Source organism: Manis pentadactyla, chromosome 14, assembly GCF_030020395.1.
Source record: "Manis pentadactyla isolate mManPen7 chromosome 14, mManPen7.hap1, whole genome shotgun sequence".
Taxonomy (NCBI): domain Eukaryota; kingdom Metazoa; phylum Chordata; class Mammalia; order Pholidota; family Manidae; genus Manis; species Manis pentadactyla.
Window position 1 is genome coordinate 5342757 of NC_080032.1, and position 24287 is coordinate 5367043.

General features: G+C 39.7%; 1 protein-coding gene and 1 pseudogene across 6 annotated transcripts in view; one reads left to right on the forward strand and one right to left on the reverse strand.

Annotated features, from left to right (window-relative positions):
• Window positions 1-24287, reverse strand: part of SPECC1L (sperm antigen with calponin homology and coiled-coil domains 1 like) — a 129301-nt gene that overhangs the window by 45412 nt on the left and 59602 nt on the right. For all 6 annotated transcript variants that reach the window (XM_057492234.1, XM_057492233.1, XM_057492230.1 and 3 more), the window contains 5 exons: window positions 15889-15962; window positions 14599-14774; window positions 11034-11197; window positions 7892-7983; window positions 3094-3184 (listed from right to left, as the gene is read on the reverse strand). In XM_057492234.1, coding sequence (XP_057348217.1) covers window positions 3094-3184; window positions 7892-7983; window positions 11034-11197; window positions 14599-14774; window positions 15889-15962 — 597 coding nt within the window. The remainder of the gene's footprint in view (window positions 1-3093; window positions 3185-7891; window positions 7984-11033; window positions 11198-14598; window positions 14775-15888; window positions 15963-24287) is intronic.
• LOC130680889 (U6 spliceosomal RNA) lies at window positions 20999-21121 on the forward strand (annotated as a pseudogene).

Genomic DNA, 24287 nt, shown 5'->3' on the forward strand with positions numbered 1-24287 from the left:
ATTTGTGCTAAGCACTTCACATGCTTTGACTCATATTTCATTCATGCCTATCACTGTTTATTAGCAAGAGCCCAGTAGCACCAAGGATGTGAGGCCACCTCAGTGAACCAAACAGAAACAAATCCCAGACCACATGGCCCTCAGGGTCTAGGAAGGCAGGTAATAAATGTTATAGGTAAATAAACTGTAGAGCAGACCAGGAGTAAGTACTAAGGTTAAATAAATGTTTTAAAGGGGACAGAGATCAGAGGAAGGGGTGTGTGGAGGAAAGAGTGGTTTATAATTTTAAATATGGTGCTCGGGGCATCACTAGGGTGAGATTTAAGCAAAGCCTCGAAGGACAGCAGGAGTGGGCCATCTGGACCCTGGGCAGAGCTCCAGCAGAGCAAGGCCAGGGCAAGGTCCCTAAGTCAGGAGTGTGCTGGGTGCCCAGGAGACAGCAAGGAAGTCTGGGGTCTGGACAGTGACCAAGAGAGCGAAGTGCTGAGGCTGGAGGGCCTGGGAACCACTGAGAGAATTCCACCTTTTCTTCTGAAAGAAGTGAGAAGAAAGTGGGGAGTTCTGAGTAAAATGACACATTCCAATTTATGTTCTTCAAGATTACACTGGCTGTAGGGTTAAAATAGATCTCAAGGAGATTAGGAATCTTTTGCCAGAACCCAGGTGAGAGAAGGTGGCTTTGACCAGCAAGGCAGTAGTAGAAGGAAGAAGAATGCTCTGATTCTAGGTGTACTTTAAAGGCAGGGCCAACAGAGTTCCCTGAGAACTGGACAGGTCTCAGATACAGAGCCTAAGATAAAGAAGGTAATTAAGGCTGACTCCAAGGTTTTAGAGGCTGACATTGCCATTAACTAAGATGGAGAAGACAGATTACAGGTAGAACGAGTTTGGGAATGAGGTGATCCTGTCCTAGATCACTCAGTCTGAGAGTATCAATATCAGAATGGAGATGTTAGTAGGCAATTGGATATATGAGTCCAGACTCCAGAAGAGAGGAACAAGTGGGGACAACAGTTTGACAAATAGTAGTTAAAGGCATGAGACAGGACCCAGTAACAGAGTGAGTACCGACAGAGAAGAAGAGTGGCCGGGGACTGAGCTCTGGGGCACACCACCATCTGGTGGCATCCCTCAGGCCAGGGAGCAGGAATGGGCAATGGGGACGGAGGAGGGGCCAGGGTAAAGACACAGGAATGTGGTGTCCAAATGTGGATTGTGGAAACCAAAAAGAACATCATGGAAGACGTAGGGCTCCACAGGGCCAAATGCCGCCACCACTTCACATCAGAGGCCTGAGAACTACCTGGTTTAGGGCACAGTTCGCTGACAACCTCGACTAAGTGGCTTTGGGGGATCAGTGAGGGCGAAAGCCTGACTGCAGGGTTTCAGAGAGCCTGGGAAGAGGGGGATTTAAGTGTCCTGGGAGGTAGGTATTCATGATTACTCCAAATTTACAGATGAGGAAACAGCATCAAAGAGGTCAGTCAACAGCCAGGACCCGTGAAGCCAATGATGTACGCACCACACACATCCAGTCTTAGCTGGATCCATCTGGGAGGTGAGGGTGGGAACATGGTGAAGATGTGGAGAGAACCATTTGCAACAGCATGGATGGAGCTAGAGGGTATTATGCTCAGTGAAATAAGCCAGGTGGAGAAAGACAAGTACCAAATGATTTCACTCATCTGTGGAGTATAAGAACAAAGAAAAAACTGATGGAGCAAAACACCAGAAGACTCACAGAACCCAAGAATGGACTAACAGTTACCAAAGGGAAAGGGACCAGGGAGGATGGGTGGGAAGGGAGGGATAAGAGGGGGGAAAAAGAAAGGGGGTATTATGATTAGCATGCGTAATATGGGGAGGGGGGCGGCGGCACGGGGAGGGCTGTACAGCACAGACAGGACAGGTAGTGATTCTACAGCATCTTACTACGCTGATGGACAGTGACTGCCATGGGGTATGTGAGGGAAACTTGGTAATGGGGGGAGTCTAGTAAACATAATGTTCCTCATGTAACTATAGATTAATACCAAAAAAAAAAAAAAAGATGTGTAGAGAGACTGTAAACCTCCTACTATTTGTTCCCTTAGCAAAAGGATCTCCTGAGGGGAGAAAAAGACCTCATGTCATGACTGAAGAATGAACCAGAGACCAAAGAGCAGGGGTAAAGGCACATCTCTGAGCAGGGAAAGTGGCAGCAGCACTGTCTAAACATCCAAGGCTGGCAGATGGGGGGGGGGGGGCAGCTCACCTGCTGGAACAAACTCTTCCTGCTCTGGTGCTACATGCAGCCCACGTGGCATCCTCTAGTTCTTTGAGAATGATCCTCACGAGCCTGCTTACTTCCTCCGCCACCCATCGAGACCTTATAGTCCCACCCACAGAGCCTAACTTCACGACAGAGAGAACAGGAGGGCCTGAGATGACCTCCCTGAGTGCTGAGCATCTCCATGCCTGCCCCAAATGGAGTCGGCCTTTTGGGGCACCGTGCCCCATGCCCGTACCAGCTTCCCGATGCAAAGGGGCAGCACAGGGAAGAGCAGGAGACCTGACCTCGGCAGGCAGGAACTGGGTTCTGGTGCTGGCTCTTCCTTAAGTCATATGAATATGGACAAGCCCTCCACCAGTGCACAAAAGGGCTGCTGGCCTCATCTCTCAGACTCTCAGTTTCCTCTTTTAAACAACATAGAACATGGAGGTTAAAAGATGGGCTCTGGAGTCAGACGGCCCCAGTCTAGTGTTCACTAGCTGTGTTAACTTGCATTGTTTAACTTCTTGAAACCTCATTTTTAGTTATTTACAAAATGGAGATAATAATACATACCCCATGAAGAACTGTGAAAACGCAGTGCCCCGCGATGGTGTGCACTACTGCCTATCATAACGCAGGGAGAGAGTTGTCTTCCAAGATGCAGTTATTGGTAACTAATCTTCCCCATTTGTAATGAAGACATTATTAGTAAACATCTCATGAAAATATATACCAGACTGATTGAAACAATGTCAGAACAGAGAGTTGCAATTCAGTTAGTAAAAAAAGAATTAAAAAATTAGTAACAGAAGTGAAATACTGTGACACATGAAATATACCTTGAACAGGAATTTCCCCATAGTTTGGTCTCTTATCTGACAGGGCTGTCAGGGGTTTGGATGTAGAGATTGGTCCACTTATGGAATGTCTCTGAAATAATAAGATAAACCGTTGTCAAAAGTCAGGTTAAATTTAGAGCTGTGACTTACAAAGAAAGGAAATATTGCAGAGTAAATAATAATGAACTTGCCTAATTCCTTACCTACTGTTACTGTAAGACAGACACAGACACACACACACACACACAGACACACACACACACACACACACACACACACACACACACACACACACACACACACACACACACACACACACACACACACACACACACACACACACACACCTCACCAGCATATAAATGTGATCAATATACTACTTAGAAACTAAGAAAGATCCCATGTGCCCTTCCCTCCGTTTTCCCCAGTGGTAACAATTCTAGGATAGTGACACCACCAGGATACTGACACCAACACAAAGAAGACATAGAATGTTCCTGTCACAGTTTACAGTGTACCTTCCCCCGACCCCACCCTGTATCACCAACCCCTGGCAACAACTGCTAGTACTCAGAGTGTGATCTCATTGTTTTGTTTAAAGAGAATTCTTAAATATCATATACCATTTAGTGAAATACAGATGTGCTCCTACACACCACTGTCCAGCATAACCTGTCTTTTTAATTTGGCACCACTGAATGGCTCTGTCACAGGTGTTCTCATCCCCAGTCTTACGCATGTATCTCTTGGCACGCAGCCAGAAGCGGCCACCACAATCTTAAACCTCTCAGTTCTGCTTCATGTCCCGCCATCTCTACGCAATGCTCAAACACCAATAAACTGCTGACGCCCACAGAGGCCACGCCATTTACTGTCTCTATGCTTTTTCTGATGCTCATTTCCCCAGCTGTTCCCCAGGCCATTTTTATCTATCTAATGTCTAACCACTCATTTCACATTCCCAGCAAAAAGGTATGAGAGGTTCGGCTTCTCCACATCCTCACCAACACCGGATAATGTCTTAACTTTAGGGATCCTAAAGGGTATGTAGTAGGATCTCGTTGTGGATTTGGTTGTCATTTCCCCAAAGCTAATGCATTGAGCATTTTTTCATGTGTTTTTTGGCCATTTGTGTATCTTCTCTTGGGAAGGGACTTCTAAAATCTTGTCCTTTATTTATCGGGTTGCCTTCAACCCCAATAAGACAAACAAGGCTTCTTTGAGTACAAGCCTTTTAACAGATAAATGGATTATGAATATATATTCCCCAGCCTGTAACTTATCTTTCATTTTCTTAATGTTCTTCCAGAGTTGTTTTGAGTTGTGATGCCCAATTTATCACTTTTCTTTTATGGTTCATTCTTTCTTGTGTCCTAAATAAGAAATCTTTGCCTTCTCAAAGGTCATGAAGAGTTTCTCTACTGTTTTCACCTAGAAGTTTTAAAGTTTCAGCTTTCACATTTACGTCTTCAGTCACCTTCAATCTTTATAAATGGCATGAAGTGAAGGTTGCGTTTCCCACCCCTGCCCCACATGGATATCTAGCTACTCCCAAATCCTTCGTTGAAAAGGCTATCCCTCTCCCACTGAATCACCTTGGTGTCTTTGTTGAAAATAAATTGACCCATTTCTAGATTCTCTATGTGGTCTACTGATCTCATGTCTACATTTAAACCTAAGTCAGTAAGTACCACACTATCTTGATCACTCTAAGAGCTGAAATCAGTCTACAAATTTGTTTCTCTTTTACCCCCAGATGCTTTGGTTATTCGGGATCCTTTGAGTTTCCATGCAAATTTACAATTATATTATCAATTTCTACAAATCAATGTGTGGGATTGCAACTGGAATTGTATTGAATCCACAGATCAGTGTGAGGGAGAAGTCTAAGATGTTACCAATATTGAGTCTTTCAATCCATGAATATGATGCATCTTTCCATGTATTATTCTTTTAATTTCTCTCAGCAATATTTTAGTTTCCATTGTTTAAGTCTTGCACATTTTATAAAGCATTGCTAAGTATTTCAATTTTCAGTTGTTTACTGGAGTCACTGTATCTAAGAGACATCAAAAGGAGTACTCACGACAGAAGCCAGTCTTTTTATATACCCTTATCTAGTAAGTGATACCCCATCACTTCTGCCACACTCTATTCACCAGAAGTGAGTCATGAAGTCCAGCCAACACTCAAGAGGAACAATTCACACAAGCACATGAGAACCAGGAAGTGCAGATCACTGGGAAGTATTTCAGAGTCTGCCTTCCCCAGCTACGCAGGGATCTTCCTGGTCCTTCTGAGGCTAATTTTTAAGGTCTTTTGGGGGTGGTCTAGAATAGTGTTTATCTAACACTATTTAGTTCCGCTTTACAGTGTGGCCCTTAGGGGTCTCTAATGAACTCTCCAAACGTTCAAAGAGGTTTCTCCACAGTGGCCAGTGAGAACTCCAATGATTCCCCACCCTGTGTGAACGATGGGAAGTGTCTGACAGCTCCCTGTTAACTGTTTTTTTTCTCAGACGTCGTTCTTGCCTGGCCTTGTACGGGTTCACCCTAAGCCTGTGCAGACTAGTATTCAGGCAAAGCGTCAAATGAATACCTTTGTGGGGTTCTAGACCCCTTTCTCTGCAAGCTCCCTCCTCCCCAGTACTCTGCCCTGCAAATTCTAGCACTTTCTCTCCCAGAACACTGATCTCTTGTCGCTCCTCAGATCCAGTTGGTTTCCCTTCCCTGCTCCATCTGGGTCCCTGCACAGCCGTCTGAAAGCTGCCAACGGGAAGAGTATGGGCCACAGCAGTACTTACCTCACTTCTTAACTTTTTATTTCATGGGTCATGATTTTATACTGCTTGTTGTATCACGTCTGGATATATTTGCTTCCTCTATTTTGTCCAACTTTCTAGTTGCTTGTGAAAGCAGAATAATCCAGCCCATTATTCCCTCAGAGCCAGAAGTGGAATTCCCACTCAGAGGAATTCTGAAAAACTCACGATCCCAATCTTGAGCCCTGCTCCCCAGCGACTGTTGTCCAAGTAGGATGAGGCCTGGGAATCTATGTGTTTAAAAACTCTACGTGATTTTTATGCACAGTTAGGTTTGAGAAGCACTGTGTAACTAATCAAGTATTAAAACACTACCGAATGTGACTTGTAATCATTCACTTTTTTTGAATTATAGAGATGATAATTTTCACCCATCTTTATGAAGATTTACACAATGATGCTTCGTACATTAAACTTTGACAAATACTACTTGAAGAAACTTCAGCTTATTTGAAGTTTACTATATTTTGCACCTTTATTTTGGTTTACTTATATCCTGAATTTTTAGAAAAGGTTTAACAGAGAGCATATAAAAAGCATTAAGTCTGTAGATGGAATATGGAATTCCCCTTTCCTTCCTTTTAAATTAAGAGTGTAGGGAGCCAAGATGGTGGTGTGAGTAGAGCAGCGGAAATCTCCTCCCAAAACCACATATATTTTTAAAAATACAACAAAGACAATTCTTCCTAAAAGAGTGTAATATGCAAAGCCACTAACTTGCAACATTACAAATGCAAAGGGAGCACATTTTTACCCTAAATGTGACAAAGGAAAAAGTTGAAAAGTCCACTCACAAAATACATGGTTAACACAGCACAAAAGACTCCACTGCAAGAGAATGTTCCCAAACCCTCATAGAATTTTAGGAAGACTTCCCTATATCATAGGATGCTAGGTTTTAGGCCATTTTTCTTTGGCTACTCTCACTTATGTGGAAAAACTTCACCTCGGCTACCCCTTCCAAACACGGATTACAAGTGGGAGGGCCTCTTGGGCACTACGGAGAGACAGCCCTCTGCCCTGCTGCTCTCTGCGTTTCCACAGTGGCAAGAAGAACAACTTCTGAAACCTGTTTACAATGGATCAGCAGTGCTCTGTGCTAGGCTGCTACGGAACGGCCCACAGTGAATCACACTTCTTAAATGCACGACCCGTACAGGCCCTGTCACTCGGAATCGGAGCGGGCCTTAGGACTTATTTGGATCAAAATAGGACAGAAGTAACTGTCCAAGTTCCAAGCCCAGGTCTTCAGAGGCTTTGCTCACTTCCACTTCATTCTCTCAGAGCTTAAGACACATGCCATGAAGGAGCCTAAGAGGAAAGACCACACAGAAAGAGCAGCCCAGGCACCAAGCCCAGCCTCTGGCTGAGTGCAGCTGAAGGAGTGAGCCTCAGAAAAGCCAGCAAAGAAATGTCTAGTCAAGAGAGAACTGTGAAAACTAACAAAACTGCTGTTTTAAGCCAGCAATTTGCTGAAGTGATACGCTATGCAGCAGAAGCTAAAACATGCCAACTACATAATCTACTTAGAGAGAGGTCTGTGAAGTCTTCATTGCCCAGGTTTGAGTTCCAGACCTACCACTTCTTAACTATATGACCCTCAGCACGTTGCTTAACCTTTCTGGGCCTCAGTTTCCACATGTGAAAACTAGGGACAGGAATAGTACCTAACACCCAACAGAGCTGTTGTGAGTAAATGAATTAACAGTATAAAGCATCTGAACAGTGTAGAACTCATACTAAATGTTCAATAGTTGTTAGCTATCACTATTATTAGAGATTTTCAGAAGAATAACACAACTGATATTTACATAATTTGTATCAATTAAGGATAATTACAGTATTTCAGGGAAAAAAATCCCAACTATAACCCTCATGAGGTAGTCTTTTGCCACCACAACATAATTGTAGTGACTCTGAAGAGGACTAACTCAAAGACGTGAGGCCCCTAGAGCCGCCATGGCCACAGGGACTTACCTGCATAGGGGAGACTGCTGCTGCAGGGGGGGTTTTCATAGGACTTGGACTCAGAGGCGTTCGAGGAATTGCAGCTGCTGTAGGATTTGGTCCTACAAAAACAACAAAGAAAGATTAAATAATGAATACATCATGGTACAGTAGGAGCTTGCAGAGCTACTCTCCCCTTAAGGGTTCCCCAGAGTAACTGAGGCTCCCCCTGCCCTGGAAACTGTCCTGGCTGATGCCTACTGCCACGGAACACCCACAGCTGGGCCCAGCACTGCTGCTTCTCTTGCCACCAGGTGAATCGTTTGTTTCTAGAGTAGTGGTGATTGTTTCCGACCCTGGCTATGGCAGTCATTTTATGTTTGCTATTTAATTAACTTAGGTGGTTAAATAGCTCCATAAATCAATGCAATTCAAGTGCAAAAACACCCAAGAGGTAAAGCACTTCCAAAACTGCAGCAGGTGAGAAGCCTCACACATAGTGGGTGTTCACTAACTATTAAACAAAGGAATGCTGGCCTCCCATTCATCTTTCTTCACCTCCTCCAGCAAGAGTTCATCACTTCACAAGTGTTTTCTGGCTTATATTAAAGGCATGGATATGTGGTTGTTTGCTCCCAGGCCAGTCTCCCTTTCTAGACTGGACTGTTCAAAAGTTGTATCCGTAATTCATCCATTTCTAAATTCTAGTAGAGGGTGCATAAAAAGAGTTCCTTATTTGAAGCTAAGCTAAAACAAAAATGGGACACACAAATGGAATCAGGCACATCACACAAGTGGGGCAAAAGGAAGAGGTAGATCACTGTAGATCACTGTGGAATTTTTTATGTAGCCAAGTACTTATAGCTAGAGCTGTTATTTTTAGATGTGCTTTTTGAGATAAAATTCATATAATATAAAGTCAACCATTTTTAAATGTGCAAATAGCATTTAGTACATTCACAATATTATGTAACCATCATCACTTCTGCCTAGTTCAAAAAAATTTTCATCACCCTAAAAGGAACCCCAGTACTTATTAAGTAGTCACTCCCCATCTACCTCTTCCCCTAACCCCCTAGCAACCACCAAGCTGGTTTCTGTCTCTGAATTTACCTATTCTGCATTATTTCATTCTAACAGAATCTTACAACATGTGACCTTTCTGCCTGGCTTCTTTCACTTGGGGTGTTTTCAAAGTTTATCTGCATGATAGTACATATCAGTACTTCCTTCCTTCTCAGAACCAAATAATATTCCATTGTATGGATACAAATCATTACATTCATCCGTTGATGGACGTTTGGGTTGTTTTCACATTTTGGCTATTGTGAATAGTGCTATTATGAACATCTGTGTACAAGTAAAAAACGTTTACTTCTTTTGCATATATATAACCAGGAGTGAAACTGCTGGGTCATTTAGATTATAAAATATTGTCTTTTTTAAAAGATCAGTATAGAAACAGATTATCTTTTTTGCATTAAAGCCTTTTTTATTAATATTTTGAAAAACTGCATGATTTAAATTTAGTGTAGACATTCCATAATTTTATTTTAGAAGTATGTATTTTTTTTAAGTACTCCTTTCATCTCAGCCCGTCATATTTCCCAGGCGTAGCCACTAACAGCAGTTCCAAGTGCATCTTTCTTATACTTTCAATGGAGGTATCTATGTACTTTAAAAAAGAAAATGAGATCATAGTATATAATACTGGTCTGCAACTTGCTATGAAGGCTTACAGGTCTATTTTAACATCGGTACTTTGAGCTCTACCTCCTCCTTATTAAAAGAAGCATAATATTCTGCTGTGTTAATGGATCATAACTGACTTAATCCTTCTAATGGACATTTAAGCAATTTCCAGGTTTCCCTTTTTTTTTCCCAAACAGTGCCACCTACTGAAAACCTATATTTCTACTTACTATTCTACATTTGGGCCAGGATTATCACAAGAACGCTGGGGTCTGTGAATATTGCATCTTAAACTGGAAGATACTGCCTAACTACTTTCCTAAATATCTGTACCCACAGGGTATTTGAGTATACAACTGACTTTTGCTCTGATTTTAAGACAAAGAAAATTAGCTTGTATATAATCACAGAATATAGTTTCTAGAAACTCTACTCTTATTAGAGAAAATTAGAAGAAAGCCTATAATAAAATTTAAAGAGTTTCTAGCAGAACGTTTAAGCTTTAGGACACATTACACTTAGTTGTTTTACACAAACTACATCTTTTTCCCTTTCCCAAAGCTGAGGAAGTTAAGAGAAATGAAAAGCAGCCAGTCATTTGAAGGTGGAGAGGGTGAGCTTCCAGGCAGAAAAGACCTTGTGTGACATGAAAACCTGACTTATTCCAGGACCCGAAGAGCAGAGGGCAGGGGAAGAGTGGTTCAAATGAGGTAAGAGGAAGAAAGGGTCAAACCATGCAGGCATCTGGGGATCTGAATTCCATTCTAGGCAGTTAAAGGATTTTAAGCAAGAAAAATATTTTTTATCATGAAATAAAGGGGGAGACTAGTTAGGAGGTTACTGAAATTGGCAGCTGATGCCAGCTTGAGAACAGATGAACAGCTTGAGCCAGAGAACAGATGATTAATGAACACGACTGGTAGCTGATCACTCCACTAGAGACGGAGAAAAGAGGCCTGAGCAAAGTTGCACATGAGGGAAGCTGGGTCAGGAAGACTTACTAATGAATCAGATGCAGGTTTAAGGAAGAAGGAAGAGTCCTGGATTTCTGGCTTAAGCAACTAGGAGGAGTGGTGCTGCCATTTACACAGGGGAAAGACTGAAGCTAAGGGACAAGAGTTTGGTTTGGGACTTAACAAGAGGTCTAAGAGACACCCAAGTGTCAATGCCAAGTAGGCGTTTGGACTTACAGACCTCAAGGAGTTCAGTGGAAGGGAAAGGGCATAAGTCATACATCTGGAAAGTTTTCAGGCATAAAGAAGATATTCAAAGTCACTGGATCATGTGAAGACACATCTCTGCATAGGGTACAGCACAAATCTGAGACCAAGATCTCTGAGGCTGAACAGACCCCAATCCCCTGCTAAAATTCACCTTAGAGTAAGACTAACTCACTAATACGAAGAACATCAAACCAGGCCAGAGAACAGATGATTAGTGAATACGACTGCCTGCCTTTGGTACAGTGCATAAGAATTACCTTGAGACGCACTGTCGAAGGACTTGATGAGGGTCTTTACCGTAGGGGTTGGCTCAGAAGAGGTTGAAGAGCGCCTACTCAGTCCCATCCCTTGCCGTAAGGCTGCCAAATCTCTCTCAACAGCATTCATGTAGTTATACACCCGGCCTCGCTCCTCCTCTTGCCTGAAAACAATATTGAAATCAGAGAATTTTTACATATATACTATAAAATGCACATTTTCCCCTCCTGACTGAAAAGCATTAAAATATATCAGTTGAAAAAAAAAGGATCTGGTGAGCTGAGTAAACTACCTAGTCTAATATTCTCATTTGCTTGGTCAATTCCAGGAAATGACATTATAATTTTTATATCAGGTTATTTTAAGTAGGTTAAATAACCATCAGATTCCATTTTCATCTGAGTAGGCATAAGGTGAGGACGTCACTAATAATTGGCAAGCAGTAAAATAGGAGGCAGACTGGCCAGAGATCCCGACTGATCAGAGTCAGGCATCTCGAGGTTCTGTGCTGCAGAGAAGTCTGGCTCTTCTCAGGGGAGTCTGGGAATTCACCTGTACATATGAATAGTCTACATGAATATACCATTCACAGATACGGAAATACAAAGAAATGAAATAAAAACTCATATTCTTAAACAAAAAACAAAAAAACTGCTATAGTCTCCAAACAGAGTTTCTACAAAGGGAAAAAAAAGCCTGGGCCCGTATTAGTAACATGAGTCTCCTAGATGCTCAGTGTTATGGACAGTGAGTCATCCAAAAAAATCAATTCCATTTCATTTCTGGGCAGCTCAAGCTCACTGATCTAACACAAAAATGTTGGTCTGGAATGAGATTTCAGTTGCAGAGTTCGTATGTCGTGTAACTATCAAGTAAGTTTATAGGTGGACAAAAACTAAGCCAGTTCTGAGGAAAATCTGTCTCTGGTGGCCACTTGGCTCTTCTAACAGGAATTTCTGCTTCGGCGCGTACCAGCGGGTCTCAGGCTCAGAAGCCGCCGTAAGTGAGAATGTACAACAGCGGTTATCAGACCTTTTGGTCTTAAGAGTCCCTTTCTACTCTTAAAATTACTGAGGACCCCAACCAGTTTTTGCTCATGTAGGTTATATTTACTGACACTTCCCATATTAGAAATTAAAACTAAGAAACATTTAAGATATTTAATTCATCTGGAAAGAAAATAAACCTAGGACTTACTAACATATTTTATGAAAAATGATTATTTTTTTAAATAGCAGTGTTTCTAAAATTTTGCAGCCTTCTTCAATGTCTGGCTTAACAGAAGACTGATAGATTCTCATTTCTTCTGTATTCAATCTATTGTGATATGAAAAAAAGCAGGCGCCTTGCACAGACATGTAGTTGGAAAGGGGAAAAATATTTTAACTGTGGCTTCTTAGTTAACTGAGGCTATTCTTCTTTGATACTACACCAAAATGCAACAAGTGGTACTTACTTAAAAGTTTAGCTACAGTGTGGAATTGGAAATCAGATGAAAGAACTTCTCCTACTCTGTCAATGAAAATCTCTTCGTCTATCTTGTACTTCGAATGGATTTTTTCCCCCATACGTGATTGTGTAACATCATGCTTCAGTCATACAGAAAATATTGGTTCACTGAGTTACACTGATTTTCAAAATGTTGACGCCTGTCATTATATAGTTTTTAAAAAGTCACATGTGTTAATATCTCAATGATCTCATCAGAAACGCTCTAAATGGAAAGCTGCCAATCTCACAATGGCAGGTACAAGTTTTCCAAAATCCTAACATTCACTTGAAAGCCAAGATTTTATCAATGACAACAAATACTGTCAGTTATTTTCCTTCAAGTGACAGGCTCTCTTAATCATTTACAAGAAATGTCCACCAAATACCAAAGTCTGAATATACATAGTTTATCAGTCATTCTCAAGAAAAAAATGGCGTTCCATGAAAAAAAGAAAACAGCTTAAACTGAAACTATCCCAGAGTACTTTCTTCAAGACCACCCCACCCCTGGGTCCCCAGCAGACACAGCAGGAGTACTCAGTGCACACTTCCCACTCATCACACAGAATGGTAAAGAGCAAACTCAAGATCAAGGTTTTGTAAAATTAGTAATTTACTGCTTTATAATGTTCAATTTACTGTCTCAGATGTTCAAGGACATCTTTAAGTGAAATTCTGCATTTTTTAAAATTCAAGTGTGTGGTGGTGAAGAGTACAGGTGACTGTGAGTGTAATCTGGTGCCAAGGCCTTGATCCATCAACAGTTTGATTTTGCTTTTCATCAGCAAAAGGCACTGTGAAAGGGCAACTAACTTTCCAGTATTATGGAGAAAATAGTTTGACTTTGCAGATCTGCTGTAAGGGTCTTAGGGACTCCCTGGGGTCTACAGACCTCATTTGAAGAATCACTGCCCTGCAAGATGCTACTTCTTTCATATGTGCCTTAAAGACTGATAAGTTTTCAGGATCCAATGGGAATGATTCTTTAAAAGTATAATTGCAGTCACTCAGATTATCTTTAGAATGGAGCATTTCTGATACACTATATAACAATATACAGAAAAAAAGTCATGAGTTTTCTATTAGTAGAGTATGAATGTGAGTTTTATACCAGCAGAGAAACAATAATCTTCTACTTCATTCTGTGTTCTGTTTAAGGAAGCCAAAGAAAAATGGCTTACGTCTCTGGACCATACACTAGAGTTAGTTAAATAAGATAATTAAACAATTAAATAAAAACAGCTTTTCAAAAATACCCTGTTAAGTATTTTTCTAAATTCTTTTCCTTTGTCTATTTAATTACTAAAAACAGTGAATAATCAAATTCTTAATAATAACTTCAAACATAAAAACTACTCTCCCCAGTCACAGATGAGAGTCTGATTGAGGAACTCAGGGCACACCACAGATTTCATCTCATTTAATACTTTTTATGTGCTTCCAATGATCTGTATGTTAGATGGGAAAAAATACTACCGTGGAGATTCATGTAGTTATAAGCAAAGAACAAGTAAAAACCACTCAAGTCAGTGATGGAGAGAAACTGCGTTTGTTACAGGGGCCTCTGATGGCATGAACGTGTGCTTACTCATCACTTCCCTGAGTCTCCCTCCCAACACTGTAAACATCTTTTAAAGATGAGCAAACCAAAGCTTGGGGAGGTAACAGCCCTGACCAAGTTCACACAGCCAGTAAGAGGCAAAACTAGATGGGAACCAAGCCTGCCTGCCTCCAGAACACACATCCTTAATCAGAGGCTGCTAATCCAAACAGGGCTAGAGGGTGGGGACAGAGGAAAGGGGAGAACCACAATGCACTCTGGTGCAAGGGACCATTTAATTTTGGTTCTCCTCCAGAGTTACTTATTATGCACACTGACTACAACATGGAAAGATCCATACAGACTGTGCTATTTTACAAGAGTCATAAAAGGAGGCCAGAGAAGTTGATAACTTCCATTAGATCCAAACTCAGTCATACTAGTATCAAACCCTGTGTTCTTTCTATAATACCGTATCACAAGACTGCGATATAAATGCTTTCTATTCAAATAACCGGTTTCTGAAAACATACTTGCGTGACTTTATTTCTTCCAATTCTTTTGTGAGTTTCTCATTTTTTTCTTGAGTCTCATGCAATCGGCGCTTCAAATCACCGATCTCCTCCTGGGCTTCAGATTTAATGTCATTTGCAATAACCACTGCAGTCTGGAGATCAGCTTGAAACTGCCGCCATTCTGCAGATTCTTCCTATATTAAAAAACTTAATTTTTATTTCTAAAAGAGAGCAATACAAGCTTTTTAAAAAATAAAATGTGTTTGTGATTAGATTGCTATAATGCACTGTCCCAAATGATGATTAATTTCCTTTAAATCCCAGAGAATTGCTATAACCTGTTTCTAACAAGTAATGCAATTATTATTAGTGACCCTGTTCTTAATGAGGAAAAGATTTTCTGGTTGATCTGTCTACTGAGCACCAAGCACTCAAGAGTGCCCAATAAATGTTAATGATGATAATGTCAAACCTCCCTTCCTTGTGCAAGTTTTAAAGTCTCATGAAAATGAACATGTTATCCAAAATTTATAGCGCTTTACCTCTGAAAAGCTCAAGAAGGTACATAAATGGTAAGTGAACGATACTGAAAGATTTTATAGTGGAAAACCATAAATATCCTGACATCAAAAATGAACAGGAAAAAAATTCAAAAGTAAAGGAAAAGGAAGAGGAAGCCAGAAGAAAAACACTAATCTCAATCTAGACAGACAAAAAATCATACAAAGGGAGGAGCTAAGGAACTGTATGGTTCAGTGCTTCCCACAGCCACAGAGGATGCAGGTGTGGCTGGGCGGGGACGCCTGCCCAGGGCATCACCTCCACCAGAGCCACAGCTGCCCACTCCCGCTACCCCAAAGCAATTTTCTGACACCATGAAGGCAGCCTGGACAACTGAGGCATGACCCACACTATAAGACTAGTGACTCCAAATCTGTGCGTCATGAAGGGCACTGCTACAGGCAAGCTGAACAAATCCACAAAAGACAGAAAACCCACATAAAAAGAGCTTAGTTTGGGACACTTTGTAATGGAGAGCTAATAAACTTCCTGTCCAAAATACAACACTTGTCACCAAAATCCATCTTTCTAAAATTACTAGTACTGAATTACCAGTACATTCTTCTGCCCAGAATCTAGCACCCTGCAGTTTGGAAGGGTGGCATTTGCCTTCTGCCCAAAGCCCAGTGGGATCAATATTAACTGTCTGAAGCTTAAGGTGAAATATAACACGGTCAGTGACTACACAGTACTCAACTTGCAGAGACTATGTTTTCTAATGAGGTAATACATAAAGATTTATCCTACCCGAAGTCTCCTGTGCAATGTCTTGATTTCTCTTTCCATGTCATGTTTTTGGTCCTGGAGTTTTTTAACCGTATCTGAAAAGACCACAAAAGTTTAAATATTTGTTCTCAGAGCTGTGTTCAAAAGCAATAATATAAAGAGAAGAGGTCCTTAAATATGACATTCAAAAAAGTCATCCTATCCAAAGGCTTTTTATTTTTAATACAAAACTTTAAAAGAAAAAGGAATGTTCAACCCAAATTTTAACCGTTATTATTTTCTAAGGAAAATATTAAATTTAAATCATGATTTCTGGATTATTTCCTTCCTCAATGTGTTAATTCTGAAACAAAAAGTTAAGTAAAATCAACTGTTAGAAACACATTGTTGGCTCATAACCAACCAAAACAACATTAGCTGCCATTAAAATGTGAACTTGTAATCAAAAGGTTACTATTCTAAAGTATTTATGCAAGCATGACTTACTTTCACACACTGAGATATAAAGTCAAGGAAAGTAGTGAATTAATAAAACTTTTACAAACTCAATGAACTATATAATACACTAGGGAGCTGTTATTTACAGTAATTCTATGAAAAAGTTTGTACAATCTATAAAGTATGTATTTATCAAGTAAATCAACACTGTTCAAATTATTTCTTGCATAATATGATTTTCTTCAAACAATTTTCTTCACCATAAACATTTAGTGAGCACCACTAATATATGAAGTACTATTCTAGATAGAGTGAGGACACGATGATGATGGCACAGCCAAGGCCAGTCCCTTGGAACTAGAAATATACAGAGAAGTCATATTCTATTTGGAGGCTCAGCTCAAAATCCCATGCTTAAGGTGAAACGCCTTGGAAGGCGCCTGCTGCTAACTGCACTCAGGATGTCTCTCGCAGGCGGTACTTCAACGGCTCAGGAACCAATCACTTTCTCTTTAGTGAGGCACCAGCAAAGGCACTTAGGTCTGGTGACAAATACTCAGGCTTTACCTACTGCCTCCACTGGCAGACAGCTCTGTCCTTTCTGTTCCAACTCCACCTATGCAGCCTTGTAACTGTTGCTGCCAACACGACCACAGGCCTACCTTGGAGATACTTGCAGGTTCATTTGCAGACCATCTCAGGAAATCAAATATGACAATGAGGTGAATGTTGCAGTAAAGAAATAAAGCGAGTTGATAAGTTTTCTGGTCTCCCAGTACATATAGAAGTTATGTTTATACTACACTGTAGTGTGTAAAGTGTGCAAGAGTGATATGTCTAAAAAATAATGTACATAACTTAATTAAAAAACACTTTATTGCTAAAAATAAAAGCTAACCATCATCTGAGCTTTTAGGGAGGTGTAACCTTTTAGCTGTTGTGTCTTGCCTTAATGTTGATGGCTGCTGACTGATCAGGGTGGTGGCTGCTGAAGGCTGGGGCCGCTGTGGCCATTTCTTAAAATAAGACAACAATGAAGTTTGCCATATTGACTGGCTCTTCCTTTCACTTGAACACTTAGAAGCCATTGTAGGGTTATTAATTGGCCTTATTTCAATATTGTTGCATCTCAGGAAATAGGCCCCTGATGAAGGGGAGAGACTCATGGTGGGGGGGTGGGGATGGACAGCTGGTTGTTGGAGCAGCTGAACACACAGACCTTCAGTCTACCATTTTTATGTATACAGTTCATGGTGGCCAAAAACAATTACAAAAGCAACATTGAAGATCACTGATCATAGATCACCACAACAAATATACTATTAATGAAAACATCTGAAATACCACAAGAGTTATCAAAATGTGACACAAAGACACAAAGTGAGCAAATAGTGTTGGAAAAACGGCACCGATTGATATGGGGTTGCCACAAATCTTAAATCTGTAAAAAAAACACATTCTCTGCAAGGCATGATAAAATGATGTATGCCTGTACGTTTCTTTACAAACTGTCTCCACTAGACAAAACACTTCAAAAGCAGGAGCCATGTGGTGATTTCACAGATCCAGCATTTGGCACATAGTAGGTCTATAAAATGGAATAAATGTATAAAAATGCAAGCTAATGAAGGAAGCAAGAAAAAGCATTACTAAAATCATTACCTTGGATTGTTTTTACAAATATTCCTTCGACAGACTGAACTATTTATTGTTAGGGACATCATAACTATAGATATTAGTGTTTGAGTAAACATTCCCTCCTACTCCTTATACTCAGTACAGGAACCTAGGCATAGTGACCACCTGCAATGACACATGCAATCAAAAATAAATCTTCCTTAAGCAAACAATCACCTTTTAATCAGGACCCTAAAGTTTAAGTACGTAGGTGTTTTTCTTAGAATGCTGGTTTTCCATCTCCCAGTTCCATCAGGAACCTGGCTCTGCTGAAACCTCTGTGATGTGATACCTTTAATTCAATGTCAGTACACTTGTGCTGCTATTTTTAAATGGCAACAATTCACTCTGGTAACAACATAAAGCCTAGAATATTTGTAATGATTACATGTATAATAATTATTATAAATATATAATAATGTTATATTTCCTAAAGCTGGATAAAAAATAAATGAGATAAAACAGGACAAAAAAACACTGTAGACAATTTTGGTAGTCAGCAGTTAACTTCCTCCCACTAATTAATCCCAAAACTGTTCAACAAAAGTAGGGCCTATGAAATAAGAAAGGTTCAAAGTTTACTTATTAATTCAACAAATGTTTCTTAAAAAACTACTTTATACCAGCCTTTTTTCTGGGTGCTTAAGTTATGAAGGAAAAATAGGTGTAGTCCCTACCCAAAGAGAAAAAAGAAGATGCTTTCACATGCAAAGGATTAAACTTTTTAAAAAGTTTGTTTCTGTAAAAGTTGCCTCTGACCTCATTTAATCTGAGAACTAAGGGTTTAAAGGGCCATCCAATTGGATTAAGGGCAAAGTGGACAGTGAGGAGAGTGAGTGAGTGAGTATAACACCCTAACTGGTATCTCTAGAGGCAAGGAGGCTTCTGGAACCACAATGGGAACCTGGCTCTGTATATACCTATATGTATACAGATGAATTCAGGGTCTTGGTGATATTATCAGACATAGATAAGGAGTAAGGACAGAAGCTGAAATATGTCTAGTGTTAAAAACACTAGGGGTTATACCTTTGATTTATGCAATATTTGTATGCAAAAAAATTTTTTATAAGTAAAATTGGCAAGCAAACAAAAAATATTTAATTTCTTCTCTGCTGAAAATTGTTTTCCTTTTCTTCTGGTCAAAAGGACATATCTGCCTAACTTCAGATAATTCACCTAAGTTAAAGAACAGCCAATCTTACTACTTGTTCACTTTCAACAGCTGGTATCTTAATGCTCAGGTGCCACTTTAAGCCACATGGCCATCTCAGACTGACTAAAATATCCAGAATTTCATTAATTTCTTTTGTTCCTATCTTTTTCTCTTTACCAAGCTCTAATTCATGGCCACATAATTCACATAATCACTATTCTTAAAAGTACATTCTCCCACACTCAGCACTACATATTTATTACTATCATGTCTTCCTATTACTCCTTTTAAATAGAAGAGAAGCTGGCAGTCAGTGGACGTAGCTAGGCAGAATAAAGTGTCCTAAAAGTGTCTCTGGGAAATCTGACTTAAACTTTACAAATCATAATTATATTTTCACTTAACAATGTTAAGTATTAAAAATGACAACAGACTTTTCCTCCTTGGAAACAAAGGAGTCTAAACTCAAGTTCTTGTTTTGAAGACTAGCTTCTTTAGCAACACTGCCATCCAGCCCTAATAATGGTCACACAAAAGGACAGCTTTAGTCGGCCCCTCTGGAGCCTCTCGATGCAGTTTGCTTCCTCTTCAGTTTTTCTAGGGAGAGGGACACTGCCATCTACTGTCTTCAACTCAAAACCAACATTAAATTCTATCGAAGAAGTGTACTGCAGTCTCATTTTTAATTATAAACTAGAACTCAAATTTTCAATGTTATATTTATTCTAGAAAATAGGTAAACTGTTCTTCTCATTGTTATTAGACCAATTTTGTTCTGAACAACTCCGGGTAGTGCCCTGCCCATTTAATAATAGGGTTCATCAACTTCTCACCACTAAGACCTACCTTCCCTGGCAGCTGAGGACTGAGGACAATCAGGCAGGCCTCCACTGTGGCACCCATCATATGCCCATCACTCATGTAGATATTACTAGACAGCTACCTTAGCTGCTGGTTCAACCCATGACCTTTGGGGGTATGAACAGTTAAAGTTCACAAGCAACCTTTCCTGCCCCCTGTATCCAAGAAAACCCTCAGGGTACTGATACCTCAGTGCACACAGTCAGACTCTTGCATGGTCAAGCACCTCCAGGTGACATCATGTGCAGTTTTTAGATGAAGATGAAGGACAAGAGCGACCAGTCAGTTAAAATGCTATGCCTCAGGGGCAGGGGAGAGAGGCCAGCAGTGTAACCAGCCACAGGCCACAGCTTTACCACAAACCAGAATTCCTGATGCAGGAAAGGACACAGACGAGTTTCAAATAAACCATTTGCTACTTTTCTCTTCTTTTACTCATTTTTATTTTTCCCCCAAAAGAGTGGATATAACTTCTTTACCTTAATTCTAAAAGTAATGCATGTTCATAATAAAAAGTCTGGAAAACAGAAAAGGGTAACAAAAATAAGATTACTCATTATTTGCATTTGGCATATACTTTTCCAGACTTTATATGTTGTGTATATTTTTTTAAAGAAAAATGCGACACTATTTATACAGTTTCATAAACCTTTCCACTTAGCAGTAAGTAACATACACCTTGACTAACAAACACATACCTGTAGCACCATTTTGATGGCTGTTAGTATTCCATCAATTGGATATATACCATGATTTGTTTTAGAAACCTCCTTAACAGAATGGTTCCAGTTTTCTTTTTAAATATGATGATCTTTACACAATTGTTCAGATATTACTTGAAGATAGATTTTTGGAAGCAGAAGCAGTGATGAAAGACCATTTGAAACTATCAACAGGATCCGAGTCAATCCACTAGAAGGTTCTAGCTCAAGATTCTAGCAGAATTTTTTAAGAAGTCACCAAGTTAAAGAATTTATGGTATAAAACACACTGAAATCAGTGCTTACTTTGCAGCACATATACTAAAATTGGAATGATACAGAGAAGATTAGCATGGCTCCTGAGCAAGCATGACCCCTGCGCAAGGATAACACACAAATGCGTGAAGCATTCCATATTTTTATGCAGAAACAACTAGATATTTCCAAAATCCTGTGATGAACGAGGTCTTCAATCCCTTCCTAACAGCAGGATTTTTTTGAGCACCTATTTGAGTCCAGTCACACTACAAGTCTTGAGGAGGAGGCAGAGTACAAATAAGAATAAGAAGCAAAGAACAATGAAGCCCTTCATGGGACCTCAGCCTTTGAAGTTACATATCACGAATGGCTTCAGTCAATAAAATGCTAGTTAAAGATTCAGTTGTGCAGAGAGAGAGAAAGGGAGGGAGAAATACTCTTCAAAAAAGGAGGAAAACAAGAAACAGAAATAAATTACTTGTCTTTGAAGAAACTACATGCAGAGTCTCAAACCAAAATATTTATAAGCTGCCAAATACAGGGGAAAGTGAATGAGTGTGGAAAATATCAAGAAATGGTAATTGTATCTGATTTCAGATACAGATGGCAGAACACAATTCCCCAAAGTTAAGTGGTATATACTGAAGGCCAAAACAAGCATGGTGTGCACAGGCTGGTGGTGGATGCACCCCTGGACCCTGTGCGGTATCGCTGAGTAATAGAAGTGGTAGTGCTGAATGAGTAAACATAAAGCCACAGTCTTCTTAGGATGCAAGTCATTTTTTGTCAGTAGACAAAACAGTGAAACCATCCTACAAATGCTAATCTCACTTAGGTGGAAGAAACAGGATAAAATAACTTCCCTACATCCATGCAAACATAGGGAGAGTAGTGTGTGTAATACAAACTAGTGTTAATTCTAGGCAGCTGTATTAATAAAATCTACTTTGTTCAAAGATAATATATATATATTGAAAAACAGACCAACACAAAAATGATCTACAAACAGACTGAGCAAAGACTCAGGAGAAATAAAAAACAGAGAACACTCATTAAGAAAAAAATGATGCCAGTGAGCAAATGGAAAGTGTATACAAATATGTCACAGTGAACAAGGTTGTTAAGGAAACCACTAGAGAATTCAAAGCAAAGAGAGAAGAATAAATGGAAATATTCAAGTCCCTTACCCATTTTTAAAAATTAGGCTGTTTGTTTTGTTCTTGAGTTGTAGGGGTTTCTTTATATACTTTGGAGATTAACCCCTGATGAGAATATGATTTGCAAATATTTTCTCCCAATCTGGGGGTTGCCTTTTCACCCTACTGATTATGTCCTCTGATGCCCAAAAGTCTTAATTTTCATGAAGCTTAATTTGTCTATTTTCTCTTTTGTTGCTTATGCATTTTGGTGCCACATTCAAGAAATCATTACTAAATCAATGTGATGAAGCTTTTAACCTATGCTTCCTTCTAAGAACTTTCTGGTTTTGGCTTTTATGCTTAGAGCTTTAATTTATTTTGGGTCAATTTTTGTATATGGTGTAAGGGTCAACTTTATTCTATTGCATGTAGATATCCAGTTTTCCCAACACCATTTATTTGAAAGACTAAACCTTCCTCCATTGAATGATCGTGAGACCTTTGCTGAAAACTTTCATGAAGCACAATATATATTAGGGTTTATTTCTGGGCTATTTCACTGGTCTTGGTCTTTGTCTTTATACTAGTAACACACTGTTTTGATTATTATGTCTTTGTAATTAATTTTGAAATCATAAAGTATGAGACATCAAAAAAAAATACACTGAAATCAGTATTTCTTTATGAACCTGGCTACCATTTCAATGTAATGTTATGTTCACAACTTTTATGGTTTTTAATTACAGAAATAATACACATGGCTCATGCTCTAATACTCTATTGTCTAATGGCTTGCTCTATTTCACCTATGGCATTTCTCTGTGCCTGTACACAGACCCACCTCATTTATCCTTATTGGTAGCCACAGAACTGAGGAATGCTCTGTGCACATGTGTTAACTAGGTTTCAACTCCTGAAAATCTAGGTAATTCCCAAGTTTTGTGGTAACCAGCAATTCTGCAACAAGCATCTATATATATGTATATATTTGCAAATTTGTAAAAATGTTACTGAAGAACGATTAATGCATGCTTTACATATCCTTAATTTTGATCTTTTAAAGGGTGTCAGATGATCAGCTATGGAAGTACATTTTTCTAATAATATTTCTTTCTCTTAAAAAAAAAAGCAGTTCCTGTGTGGTGGTCTCCAATAGGTTCTTCACAATGGTATAAAGGTCATATCAAAGTGTGGGCAAAGGGTTTGTTTGTGTTATTACAGAGAATCATAGCCTAATTTGGCTACCCAGAAAACGAATTAAGATACGCTATGAAGAAGAACTTCCAACATCAACATCCTCTGGAAGAGTCATTCCAGAAGATGGTCATCAAAAAAACTTCAACAGAGATCCTGGCGCTGTTGCAGTTGTAGCTGCATTCATCCCGCCGGTTCCTGGATTTGCCGTTGGAATGCAGAAGGAGATATCTAAGCCGGCCTGTGCATACAGTAAAACAACAAATTTGACTGGATCTATATTGTCGGAACTCAACCAAGAATTAGGAGAAGTACAAGTTGCAGTGCTCCAAAATCGTGCGACTATAGACTATCTACTGTTATAAGAACATATGGGATGTGAACAGTTCCCAGGAATGTGTTGTTTTAATTTGTCTGATTTTTCTCAAAATATTCAAATTCAGTTAGACAATATCCATCATATTATTGATAAGTTTTCACAAATGCCTAGGGTACCTAACTGGTTTTCTTGGTTTCACTGGATATGGCTGGTAATTGTAGGTCTGCTTTTGTTATGTAGCTGTATTCCTATTCTGTTAATGTGTGTACGCAATTTAATTAGTAGTTTAAAACCTATACATGCTTATGTTACTCTACAAGAAGATATGTCAAAGAAATCATCAGTCTTCCCATGTTTTCTTCCATCTGCTACTTCTATAGCTTTTCTTTTTCCTTCCTAATTACAGCCCTTTAGTAGAATTCGTGCCTCATATCGAATATCACCGAGTATCATAGTTCTTCCAAGTGGTAAAGATACCTCAAGACAAATGCTGGGCATAGAAGCCACAGGGCATAAATATGCAAAGAAATAAAAAGCTAACCATTTCAAACAATAAGGCTTATCTCTCACTTACCAACTTTACATTTCCCTGTATGGCCCCGGAAGATGACTGGTTAGCCAGAGACGGGTAAGATTCCTCAAGGGAGGAACAACCTAAGACAGGCACAGTCGCAGGG